The 12,486-nt window shown below is 43.4% G+C and overlaps 2 protein-coding genes across 9 annotated transcripts in view; both read left to right on the forward strand.

The window, feature by feature from the left end:
- Positions 1–301: 301 nt before the first annotated feature.
- Positions 302–12,486, forward strand: part of LOC122865138 (caspase-7-like) — a 66,820-nt gene continuing 54,635 nt past the window's right edge. Inside the window, exons 1-4 of one of the 2 annotated variants that reach the window (XM_044173133.1) lie at positions 302–672; positions 1,865–2,028; positions 2,252–2,378; positions 3,101–3,744. In XM_044173133.1, the coding sequence (XP_044029068.1) occupies positions 456–672; positions 1,865–2,028; positions 2,252–2,378; positions 3,101–3,324 (732 nt within the window). In that variant the 5' untranslated portion in view covers positions 302–455 and the 3' untranslated portion in view covers positions 3,325–3,744. Of the gene's footprint in view, positions 673–1,864; positions 2,029–2,251; positions 2,379–3,100; positions 3,745–12,486 lie in introns of those variants that run through there. The other variant, XM_044173132.1, reaches the window with a different exon arrangement.
- LOC122865135 (NACHT, LRR and PYD domains-containing protein 12-like) overlaps positions 6,126–12,486 on the forward strand; it is a 43,381-nt gene continuing 37,020 nt past the window's right edge. For 5 of the 7 annotated variants that reach the window (XM_044173124.1, XM_044173123.1, XM_044173127.1 and 2 more), the window contains exons 1-4: positions 6,149–6,288; positions 6,639–6,785; positions 7,546–7,665; positions 8,684–8,862. In XM_044173124.1, the coding sequence (XP_044029059.1) occupies positions 6,164–6,288; positions 6,639–6,785; positions 7,546–7,665; positions 8,684–8,862 (571 nt within the window). In that variant the 5' untranslated portion in view covers positions 6,149–6,163. Of the gene's footprint in view, positions 6,289–6,638; positions 6,786–7,545; positions 7,666–8,683; positions 8,863–12,486 lie in introns of all 7 variants that reach the window. The other 2 variants (XM_044173125.1, XM_044173129.1) reach the window with 2 other exon arrangements.

A 12,486-nucleotide genomic window follows, 5' to 3' on the forward strand; every position in this document is an offset into this window, starting at 1 on the left:
TCTTCTTCCTTTTGACAAGGAAGAAGAAACTGGTCATGACTCTGAAAAACCTGTTTTATCTTAAACTCCTCTTTTATGGTCAGTAGAGCAGCATTGACTCATCTGGAAAAGCAAACACATGAGGGAAACACACCTTAGAGCGACGTGCAGAGGGACTGCACAGTGTCATTTCCCAGCACATGAAGAAAAAAGACAAAGTTACGTAACACTGTGTTACCTAAACGCACGTGATCCTCTCTCCTGTGACAGCCTGTAGAGGAAAGTCCATATATGGTCCGACAGGTGTGACTGAAGGTGTAGCTACAACTTTACAGCTGTACTGAGAGTGGTTTCATCTGGACTGTACTGCGGAGACGGAGACACAAAGTCTGTTAGAGACAGACATAACGGACACATACAGAGTCAGACACAAGAAAGAAGCAGCTTCATTTGTTGCTTGAAGTCTTTGGAGGACTATGCTGCAGTGGAGAGGACTGATGGATCACGGGGGGGATTGTAACAGGGCAGTGTTGGTGTCTGTGGCCGAGTTTGACCACGGGGTGAAGCTGGGGAGGAGGCCTGGAGCCGAGAGGGACGCCAAGAGGCTCCACCGGTCCCTCAGCAAACTGGGATTCAAGGTGGACATCCACACTGACCTCGGCAGTGAAGAAATCTACGAGCTGTTTCTGAAAGGTAACGCACAACACACACTCTCCATGTCACAACACACACACACTCATTCAGTTTCTATGTATATTAATATGTATTGCCTGCTTCTCCTCCTGAGCTCCACTCACTTCACTTTCTTCAAGGGAACAAATTAATTTCTAATGCTGGGCTCTGGTGCTACGCGTCAGAGGCCCCCTGAGTTTGTATATTTTTTTGTGTCATTTTGGGCTTTGGGAGATTGTGGAAGTGCATTTTTCACAATTTTCTGACACTTTATAGACCAAACGAATAGTCGATTAATTGAGAAGAAGATTGGCAGATGTAATGAAAATAATCGTAAGTTGCAGCCCTAAACTCAACTAACTAAACTAAAATAACCATCTCAGCTGTAATCAGATTACATAATTCTTCCCAGGAAACTTCCAAGGAACCTATGAGGAAATTATGGATCCATAAAAAAATAAAGCATTGTCGTTTTATTTCCAACACAAAGATCTAAAAGCTGTTTCAAAGCAGGAAAAACAATGCTGAATTAATTGTTGAATGCAAACTCTTCCCAGGGTTTCTAAAACCTTGAAATTCCCAGAATAAATACAAAGAAGATGATCTCTAATTTTAGCTGTCTCTGACTTTAACAGAGTGATTGTGGAAGGAAAGTTAGTTTTAGACAAAAGCATTTAGTATTCAGATTTATACTCCACACTGATCTTTATATACCAGAATGAAAACACATTATGAAATTGCTTCTATGTATTTAGAATCAGGACAGACACCCAGATATCAAACAGAAAGTCCACACAGTTTTATAGCTGCTTATCACTAATAGATAAAACTGCAGAACAGTCACGTACTGTTTGTGATTATAAAGTTCTGATGGAGGAAAAACAAACCAATAAAACAGGAAAAGAAGTTTAATGTTAACATTAACTGTGTTGAGTTAATATAAAATGTGTAATTCTTACAAAGACAGGAGTCATGACACAGAGGTGGAGAGTTTCTGTTTACACACTCATGAGCAGATACACAGTTCAGACTGAATGTTCTCTCACCTCTACACTTTATTGGATGTTGTGTAACGAGGTGTACCTGCAAGTGAGTGCATGCATGCCCGATGTGCTGTACCACGCATGCCATTCCACGCTTTGTCATGTCTCGACAGCAGTAATGACAGTGAAGTGTGTAATTGATGAGCATGTGTCATGTGTTTGTGCTGCAGAGAGCCGGCGACCTGTGAAGGACTGTTTTCTGGCCGTCTTTTCGTCTCACGGGGAGGAGGGCTGCGTGTTCGGAGCTGATGGGAAACCCGTCCGACTGGCTCGTATCTTCAGATATTTTGACAACGAATATATGGAGAAAAAGGCCAAAGTGTTCCTCATACAGGTCGGCAGCAGCACCAACACACAAACAAACAGTGATGAAGATGTTGTTTATATCAAGTTCATTATGGTACATTTTGGTATATCTTTCATTTCACCTCAATTTAAAAAAGTTCATCATCTCGGAGTCTCACGTGTGGTCAGTTTGGATCACGCTGAGGTGACAAAATAATGACTTTTCTTGAGGATGTGTTACTGAGGACTTTGTCTTGTTGCTGTCTCTGCAGGCCTGTCGGGGACACGACCTGGACGATGGCGTGGAGGTGGATTCAGCTGGTGACACCACAGAGGGCAGCTTTTCACAGCATCTCTCTGTTCCTGTAGATACAGCTGTGATGTACGCCACAGCGCCAGGTAAACCCCAGTCCATCCACCAGTTAGAGTTTCTGTTTTATAAGAGATACAACTAATATCGGCTACTCACTGCCTTTCCGCTCAATCAGTCTCTACACATCATATTCTATCCATCAAACATTAAAACATAAAGAAAGAATAAATAAAAGAACCTGGAAGCTAGAAAACTGTGTGCGTCAGGCGAGCTAATCTCATTGAAAGGAATAGGAGGCATTTTGGGGTCCGGTATCCAGTTCTAATAATACATCCATGGCTGCGACAGATACCAGAGTTTTTCCCCCAGAACATCTGACTTGTAGATTGTTGTCGGGATGTAAAGAGAATTTCAACAAATATAACAAAACGTACCAATGTAATATAAAGTACCTACTCTAGCTTTAAAAATGAACTGTTGCCCAAACTAAAAGACTAGATTAACTATTTGAAACATGTTTATCATCTATCACAGAAAAAAGGCAGACGTAACATAAAAAAGATGAAGTGAACTCTGATTCTAGGAGCAAAAAAGACGTTTATCTGAATCAGTTATAACCCAAATTTTCAACCTTTTCCTGGGCGAAAATGTAGAAATCGAAATAATTTTAAACATCAAACCAAAAACTTGGTTCCACGTTCTAGGGAAATCAAAAGTATGTTCATATTTAATGTTCTGAGCAGTGGATTTTGCACAAGATCAGCTTCTCCTCTGTTGAAATCCTCTTCCCTCCGTCTTCTCTCCTCAGGTTACGGGAGCTTTCATGCACCCACTGGGATCCGTCTTCCTCCAGACTTTCTGCACTTTATTAGAGGAGGAAGGCAATCGCAACCTGGAGCTGACTCGCCTCATGACCCGCCTCTCCCACAGAGTGGCCTACACCTTCCAGGCCAAAGGTCCCGTACTGGGTGGGAAGAAAGAGATGCCGTGCCTCCTGCACCGACTGACCAGGGAGGTGTTCCCGTTCGCTAAGCCGGGGAAAGGCAGCGGGGCCGTGGGGCTCTCAGCCACGTCACTGCTCAGCACTGATAACGTCAGAAGACGGACTCCATCAATCAGTTAGACTGTAGCACGCGACTGTACGTGACTGCATCTGAATGTATGAAAACAATATTCATCAGCAGGAATGTAGCTGGATGAGAGGAGATAAACTGCAAACAGCCGATGTTTCTACAGAAGAACTGAGAAACCAGTTTGTATTTTCCTCACACTGTCTTACTTCCTGTAGATAATCCAAATATGTCATCAGGGAATGCCTGCTGAAATATTCTGCATATATTGTACATAGCTCTATTCAAATGTGAAATGTACAGCTTTATTTAATATTTAATAAGTGTAAAGGATGTGTATGTTTGTAAACTAAAGATAAAGAATAAATAGTTTTAACTTGAATCTTTAGACATCGTTGTTTGTTCATATGTTAATTTAAGAAAAACACAGGTGTTAACCTGAGCACTTTAATGCTCAACACAATTAGTTTCTAATTTTTAGGTAACAAAGAAACTCACTGCACACTGCCTTTTTTCTTTGAAAATGCAAATAATAAAGCTGGTAAACCGGCATACCGGAGATTTTCCCGGTGGGCCCACTCACCTTGGGGGCCGGTTGATCTCTCTTTTTGCTAATGACCGTCCCGTACAGCAGGGGCAGCAGCCCATTGGTTAAAATTCTATAATGACACTAGGCTGGCCCAATCACATCTCTTACTGGGCCGGCTCAAATAGCGTAGCATAAGCTATTTCGCACTGAGGCATTGTTTTTGTAGCCTAGCATAGATCAGTGAGTGACCCAGGTCCACATCGTATCATAATCAGCAGTGGAAGAAGTATTCTGATCCATTACTGAAGTAAAAGCAGCAACACCACTCTGAAAACACTCCACTACAAGTAAAAGTCCTGCATTCAAAACCTGACTGAAGTAAAAGTAACGTTAAGTAGGTATTATCAGCAAAATTATATCAAAGTAAAAGTCGTCCCTGTGCAGTAAAACGCTCCTGTCAGTGTTTTATTATATCGGATGTTTCTGGATTCATATTCCTGCTGCATTCATGTGTGTGTTGCATTTTACTGCTGCAGGTGTTTCAGGTTGAGCTCATTTTAACTGCTTTATATCCTGTTGGGTAGTTTCATCTGCTGCACTGTATATATATTTTTATATTAACATATTGGGGGGTACATTTTGAGCATATTTGAGTATTGGGACAGATGTGTCCCCCCCGATATTTATTATAATTACGGCCCTGCGCTCCACACACGTTTCTTCTTGGTATGTGGTTGTTTATTACAGCAACGAGACGCGCTTTGTATGAGAAAAGGCTGCAGACAGCGAGTCAGAAGACTGCTGAAAAAACAGGAGAGTCTGGGAAATCCTACATCAGAGCGTTTATGAGTTCTATGTAGTGTCCATCCATTATCCATTATCCATAACCGCTTGTCCTTTGGAGGGTTGGGGGGGGGGGGGCAAGAGGAAACCAGCTGACTGCTAAACCTGAAGTCTGGTGAATAAGGTTTAAATGACTTATTAAACAATGATTTTCATGACTGAACGAGTTTAATGTTATGGCCATCAGTAAAAATGTTTTGTCCTATTCTTTTCTATTGGCCTGCGTCCACGGCACGTGACTGCCAAGTTTCTTTCTTTGTAAATAAATAAAAAAAAGTCAGACACTCCTTTTATTCTCAGTGGAAAATGAAATATTTTTAAATAGTTTTGGCATTAAAATGCGTTTTGATAACATTTCTAGCCAGACATGTGCATTTTATTTTCATAATCTTCGTTCAGTGAATGTATATGATCCTTAGTTTTGTTAGTTATCACACAGATTATTTCAGGTCTCGCCAGATCGCTGCTCCAGGTGGTTGATATTGACGCTGCTGCATATGGAAGGAGGACTCGTCGCGTCCGACTCCTGTTTTGGGCTGTCTGCTGTCAGTGGGCTTCGTTCCATTTCTAACTGCCACCAGTCGGCAGTAACCTGAATCCAAACAGCACTACCTAGAGGAAAATGTTGCTGCTCGCAATAGTCTTTTCTTTGTCTCATCAGAAATAAATCATCTTCTTATTTGGAGATTACTGTACATTTACCACTTAAGTTTGTTCATGAAGGAGACTTTGACTGTAGTATTCAGGGACATAGCGACCACTGAGGACACTCACGCTCGTAGCAACGGCCCCGGTAGCCCATACTCCCGCAGAACCCCCAGCAAGATTCCCTGGGGGACATGGTCATAAGACTTCTCCAAGTCCAAAAAACACTTGTAGACTGGTTGGTCAAACTCCCATTAACCCCTCAACAACCCCACAAGGGTAAAGAGCTGGTCCACTGGTCCACGACCAGGACAGAATCTGTATTGTTCCTCCTGAATCAGCGGTTCAACAGTCGGTCGGAGCCTCCTTTCCAGCACCCTGGATTAGACTTCCCCAGGGAGGCTGAGCAGTGTCAAGCCCCGATAATTGGAACGCACTCTCCGGTGAAGATGGGAAGCAGCACCCTGTTCTGCCGCTCCACAGACACTGTCTCCGACCTCCACACAACACTGTGTCAGCCAAAGAACACATTCACTTCATTTGGTTTAAAGCACTTTACTTGTAACTTAAACAAAACCGATTTATTTACATCATTTAAACATCATTTAAGTTCCAACAGTTTGACCAAAACTCATTTGAATTCAATCTGTTGAAGCCGCGAGAGACGCTCATGAACACATCATGCTAAACAGCTGATCTGTGTGACACACACACACACACATGCAGATGAATTCGACTGATTTCCTGTAAATGGTGAGGGGAGGAACAACACTGACCATGTGACATGAGAACAGGGAGGAACCTGAAAGTGAAAGTGTTCAGCCAGTTCAGAGCTGTTTTTTTTACAGTCTGTGGTTCAGACTCCATTTTGAGTCGACAGAGCAGAAGGACACTGAAGGCCGAGGCAGGGTGAGTGTTAATCCAACATTTTTATTATTTTACTGTCAAAGTTTTCTCCCTGTGGACTGTAGAGGACAGAAATGTTAGAATGAACAGTTTGATTCATCTGTGGACACAAAGTCGGGATTGGCTGAATAATAAATATTTAACCTACAGTAACCCAAGAAAACAAGCGCAGATAAGAAGACTGAACAGGTGGAGCTCTGGGTGGAGTCATTATACTGTGTGTGTGTGTGTGTGTGTGTGTGTGTGTGTGTGTGTTACTTCCTGTTCCCTGGTCTTGTTTGTGACTCTTGAACAGACTTGTTTCCTGATTCTTGTGTTCTGAGCTCAGTCAGTGTTACTGTTTCACCTCTCAGACTGACTGAAGTCCAGAAGATGAGTGTTTGTGTGGAGGAAGAGGAGGACAGAGCAGAGTCTGCAGGATCCAGCTGTCTGTCTCTGAAGAGTGACCGGTCCAAAGATCTTCCTCCAGACTTCAGTGAACCTGGACCCTCAGACACAAAGTAAGAGAACTTCTTCTAACTCATTCACTGTTTGCTGGTAATGTTTAGTCATTTTCCAACAGTAGAGTAACATTCGGCTTCATGGTCAAAGAAGGTTTTTGTATCAAGTCTACACTCACCATACTCCCCCCTCCCTCTTGCCCCCCTCTCCCTCTCTCTGTCCCTCTCTCTCTCCCTCTCTCTTGCCCCTCCCTCCTTCTCTCTCCCTCTCTCACCCCCTCCCCCTCTCACCTCCTTATTGACGTGGGAAACAGACGTTTACGTTGCCAAAGCAAATGTGAGAAACAACAACAACAAAAAATGTACATGAACAGAAGAATGTGAAGAAGATTTTGCTGTTATATCCTGGTTTACTCTGACTGGTGTTTGGAAAGCAGTGTTGCAGTGAGACTGGAGGGGCAGCTAGTCTCTAACAGCACACCTACAATGTCTGCATTTGTTTCAGTGCTATTTTACTTTATATTGGATGGAAAATGACTTTTTAAACTGTATTTAATAGACATTTTCTTCATGTAATTGGTCTAATGTTTGTGACACAAAGAGAAATCACTGGTGGAATCTTCCTCTTAGTATTTGTGACAGCTGTCAGTCACCAGAAGAGCTGAAATCTAATCTGAGAGGACTAATACAAACTTTTAAACCTCCTGATTATTGACAGTAGCAGCAGTTTGTGTATTTAGAGCTTCCTCAATGGCTTTCATCAGAGAATTTATCAAGGATTCATGTGATATGAATAAATATCATGATATGGTGTTTGCAGAGTTCAGTCCAACAGACAGAGAGCAGAGTCTCCAGGATCCAGCTGTCTGTCTCTGAAGAGTGACTGGTCCAAAGATAAACCTCCAGACTTCAGTGATGAACCTGGACCCTCAGACACAAAGTAAGAGACTGTTTTTACTGTAAACTGACCTGATGGAAGATGAAGCATTGAGGATGAAGACAAAATGTTCTGCTAAAAGATTTAGATTCCTGATGCAGAACTATTAGTGCAGATACTGTTTCAAACTGAAATGGATCTTATTTTATTTCTGTAGCAAAACACCTGAGAACCTCCATTTCAGAATTCACTCTTCAAGAAAATCTTCAGATATTTTCCATCACGTTGAAGTTGCTGTAAAGATTTAGAACTTGAATCAGTTCATATCATAATTGTGCAACATGTGGTGAAAAAGCATTTGTAGAAAAGCTTTGCTCACCTTGATTAACACTCTGCTTTGAAACATTAGCAAGTGGACCTTTGAGCTCAGATTCTCTCCACCATATATTGTTCCTGAAGGTGAAGAACAAACAGCACTTTGCTAAAAGTTATCAGCTGATAAAAAAGGGGGCAGAAAATGGTCAAATGTAGATTTGGACCACTTCTCTTTTTTTAGAATATTACATTTCTGCCTTCATTTGATAGTTGACAGTAGAGAGTGACAGAAAACATAATGACACGCAAACAAGGCAACCGTCTGGACTTGAACCTGTGACACCACTGTTACATGCCAAGTGTCTTACACTGCTGGTCTACCACAGTTATTTAGAGCACTTCCAGCCTCAGTGCAAACCTAACTAACTCAAGCTAAGCTGCCCAAAGTGACTGTAAAACAGTGAAGGACATAATCAGCTCTGTTTAATGGAAGGCTTTTATTGTGAAGTAGCTGCAGGAAGTGTTGAGTTTGTATTAATAACAAACTACAGGCAGATCACTAAATGTTTAATATGACAGTCAGATAGGAAAAGCAGTTAATTAGTGAGATAACGGGATCAGTCATTTTCATTACAGACTGAGTTCAAACAGAAAAGAAACAACACTTTTACTGTTCTCTGAGACCCTCTGAGCTTCGACACAGTGTCGGCCATCTTGATATTTTTCTACAACAAATGATTTTAGTTCTAAAGAAATGTCTTCACAGAAAGAAGAAGAGGAGTCATGTTTCTGTGGAGGAGCAGCCGTCCTGCTGTGCTTTGTGTCAGGACGTCCTGATGGATCCAGTCTCTACCAGCTGTGGACACTGGTTCTGCAGACAGTGCATCAGCTTATACTGGGACCAGTCTGCTTCATCAGGAGACTCCTCCTGTCCCCAGTGCGAAGGTAAGATCCAGAATAAGACCTGGACTGCAGACAGCCAGTCAGACCAGCACTGTACAAAGTAAGACTGTACATCTGTACTTAAAAACGTAACCTGCTACATTTTATTACATTATGTTCGTTTAGAGACTTACAATTAGTGCATTCAACCATGTGGATACAACCCAAAACCTGCAAGACTCATGCAGGACATCAGCTTCATCAAGTAAGCTGAACGGCTTCAAGTGCTGCATTTAGTTTTGGAGTCTTCAGGCTGAAGATGTGTAGAGTTTCTGCTGTGCTGATGTCAGTGGGGAGCTCGGTCCACCATTGTGGATCCAGGACAGCAAACAGTGGTGAGTTTGTTGAGCGGTAGCTGGGCCCCCCTGGTAGTGAGGGGGTAGTAAGCCGATTGGCAGCAGCAGAGCGTAGTGGACTGGTCTGGTCTGACCGTGTCCTGGATGTAGGAAGAGCCTGAGCCATTCGCAGCGCGGTAGGCAAGAACCAGTGAATCTGATTGGAGCAGCGTCCGGCAGCCAGTGCAGGGTGCGGAGGAGCGGTGTAGTGTGGGAGAACTCGGGGAGGTTGAAGAGCAGCCGGGCTGCTGCATTCTGGATGAGCTGCAGAGGTCGGAGGGCACGTGCAGGCAGACCAGCCAGGAGCGAGTTGCAGTAGTCTGGGCCCGAGATGACAAGAGCTTCCTGGGTGAGGAACGGGCTCTGAGCTCAAAATAGCACATAGAAACAGTTTGTAAAACTGTACAGAACCACACAGTGTTAAAGAGGGAACAACACTAAAACCCTCTGTCCACAGAGGACAGGGCCAGCCGCAGATGGTCTCCTCCAGTGGTGGAACGTGACGAAGTACATTTACTCAAGTACTGCACTTATGCCAGGTCTCACCAGCCAGTAATCACCCACACCTGCTCCCAGTCACACTCCTGCTCCACATCAGTCCCAATCACAGCATGCATAAAAGCACACCACTTGTCTGACCTCGTTCAGACATAGGACTCCTCAACCCACTGCTAGATCGCTTCATTTCAGTCCTCTGTGGTTCTCCAGTCTGTATCCAGTGATCTCCCTACATCCAGTAATCTCCCTCCTACTGACTTTCCACACTCTCCACTCCTGGCTGTCATCCAATAAAGAACATTCCTGTCCACCTGTGTCCCCTGCCTGTCTGTAACCGTAACAGAAGGTCAGACCAAACCATAAGGATGATTAAACTACCCAACAGTATATAAAGCAGTTAAAATGAGCTCAACCTTAAACATCTGCAGCAGTAAAATGCAACACACACATGAATGCAGCAGAAATATGAATCCAGAAACATCAGATATAATAAAACACTGACAGGAGCGTTTTACTGCACAGGGACGACTTTTACTTTGATACTCAGTAAATTCTGCTGATAATACTTACACACTTTACCTTAAGTATGATTTTGAATGCAGGACTTTTACTTGTTGAGGAGTATTTTCATTCTGTGGTATTAGTAATTTTACTTAAGTAAAGGTGTAGCTGAAAAGGCAGATGCTCTGGACTCTGAAAAGAGACATGTACAGTTAAAGCTTTCTACGCTGTCAACCAGAGAGTCATTCCAAGTGAAAAGCTGTCTGGGTTACAAGTCAGAGGCATCTATTCATCAAAGTGAATTCCTCTACCTGTAACCTATACAAGAGAGTTTATTCCTGCCAATCTAAATCACATCTCCACTCCTAACACAGCAAGAGCATGGCCCCACCTAGAGCACCTTGCCGAAGAGATAGCCCCTCTCATAGAATGCGATGTTGGCCTGCTTATAGGTTACAACTGCTCACAAGCACTGTTACCCAGAGAAGTTGTGTCTGGAAAAGACAATGAGCCATTCGCACAAAGAACAGACCTGGGCTGGACAATAGTTGGTGGTGCTGACCCTTGTGTTGATTATGGTGATGCTATTGGAAGCAGCCACAGGATTATTGTCAAGGAAGTGACACCCGGTCAGTCATCAGATCAGTTGCCAAATGAAGTGCATTACATTTGTCGCACACAAGTCAAAGAAGTAGTCACACTACCAGATGTGATTAAAGTCCTTGAGTCTGACTTCGACGAAAGAAAGGTGGAAGATTCTCACTTCTCCCAAGAAGATCTGCGCTTCATTTCTACAATGGAAGAAGGAGTGAAAGTGCAAGCAGACGGACATTGTGAGTTACCTTTGCCATTTAAAGAGGACAGGCCAAGTCTGGAAAACAATAAGAGCTGTGCAGAACACCGACTCAAATGTCTCAAGAAGAGACTTGAAAGAGACAAACAATATCTCAACGACTATACAAAATTCATGAACGAAACAATAGAGTGTGGAGATGCAGAAAAGGTCCCACCTGAAGAACTGAACAGAAGCCCTGCCTGGTACATTCCGCACCATGGGGTGTACCACCCCCAAAAACCTGGGAAAATAAGAGTAGTGTTTGATTGCTCAGCAAAGTATAAGGGTGTGTCATTAAACGATCACCTGCTCACAGGGCCAGAGCTAACCAACTCCCTGATAGGTGTCTTGTGCCGGTTTCGCAAGGGTCCAGTGGCAGTGATGTGCGACATAGAATGTATGTTTCACCAGTTCAGAGTCAGAGCCGAAGATCAAGACTACCTCCGTTTCCTGTGGTGGGAGAACGGAGATTTTCACTCAAGTCCATCAGTCTACCGAATGCGAGTTCATTTGTTCGGAGCCACCTCCTCGCCAGCCTGTGCAAACTTTGGTCTTAAGCACATCGCGGCACAAGGTCAAGGCCGCACATCGCGGCACAAGGTCAAGGCCAGTTCAGTGAAGCAACTATAAGATTCATCGAAAGAAACTTTTATGTGGATGACGGCCTTATCAGTTTCCACTCAGAAGAAGAGGCTATTAGTCTAGTCCATGAAGCGAAACAACTCTGCAGTACTGGAAAATTGCGACTAGGCTGCGAGTTTGTCAGGAACCCACCCTCTGCCAGCCATATGGGTGGAGCCTGGGAAAGGCAAATCCGAACAATCAGAAGTCTGTTAACGTCCATCCTGGATCAGTCATCCCGAACACTTGACAGTTCATCCTTAAGAACCTACCTATATGAAGTGATGGCAATCGTAAACAGCCGACCTATAACAACACACTTACTCAATGATCCTACTGGACCTCAGTCACTTACACCCAACCTTCTCTTGACAATGAAATCGTCAATAATACTGCCTCCACCTGGAGATTTTGTAAAGGAGGACGTTTACCTTCGTAAAAGGTGGCGTAGAGTGCAGTACCTTGCCAACGAATTTTGGCAAAGATGGAAGAAAGAATATCTGTTGAGCTTACAACAAAGACAAAGGTGGCACAAAACGAAGAGAAATGCGAAGGTCAATGACATAGTAATCATACAAGATGATACAGCACCCAGAAATGATTGGAAGCTGGCTAAAGTTACTGCCGTATACCCAAGTCAAGATGGATGCGTACAAAAGGTGCAGCTGCTAATCAGCGACTCAACATCAGATGACCATGGGAAGAGACTGAGTAAACCAGTTCATCTAGTAAGACCGATCCACAAGACTGTCACATTACTGGAAGCAGATTAGTATAGTTCATAAGTTCATTTTGGAAATCACAAGTGATTTGGTGGGAGTGTAGCTGCCGTCAGAG

Source organism: Siniperca chuatsi, linkage group LG18, assembly GCF_020085105.1.
Source record: "Siniperca chuatsi isolate FFG_IHB_CAS linkage group LG18, ASM2008510v1, whole genome shotgun sequence".
NCBI classification, from domain to species: domain Eukaryota; kingdom Metazoa; phylum Chordata; class Actinopteri; order Centrarchiformes; family Sinipercidae; genus Siniperca; species Siniperca chuatsi.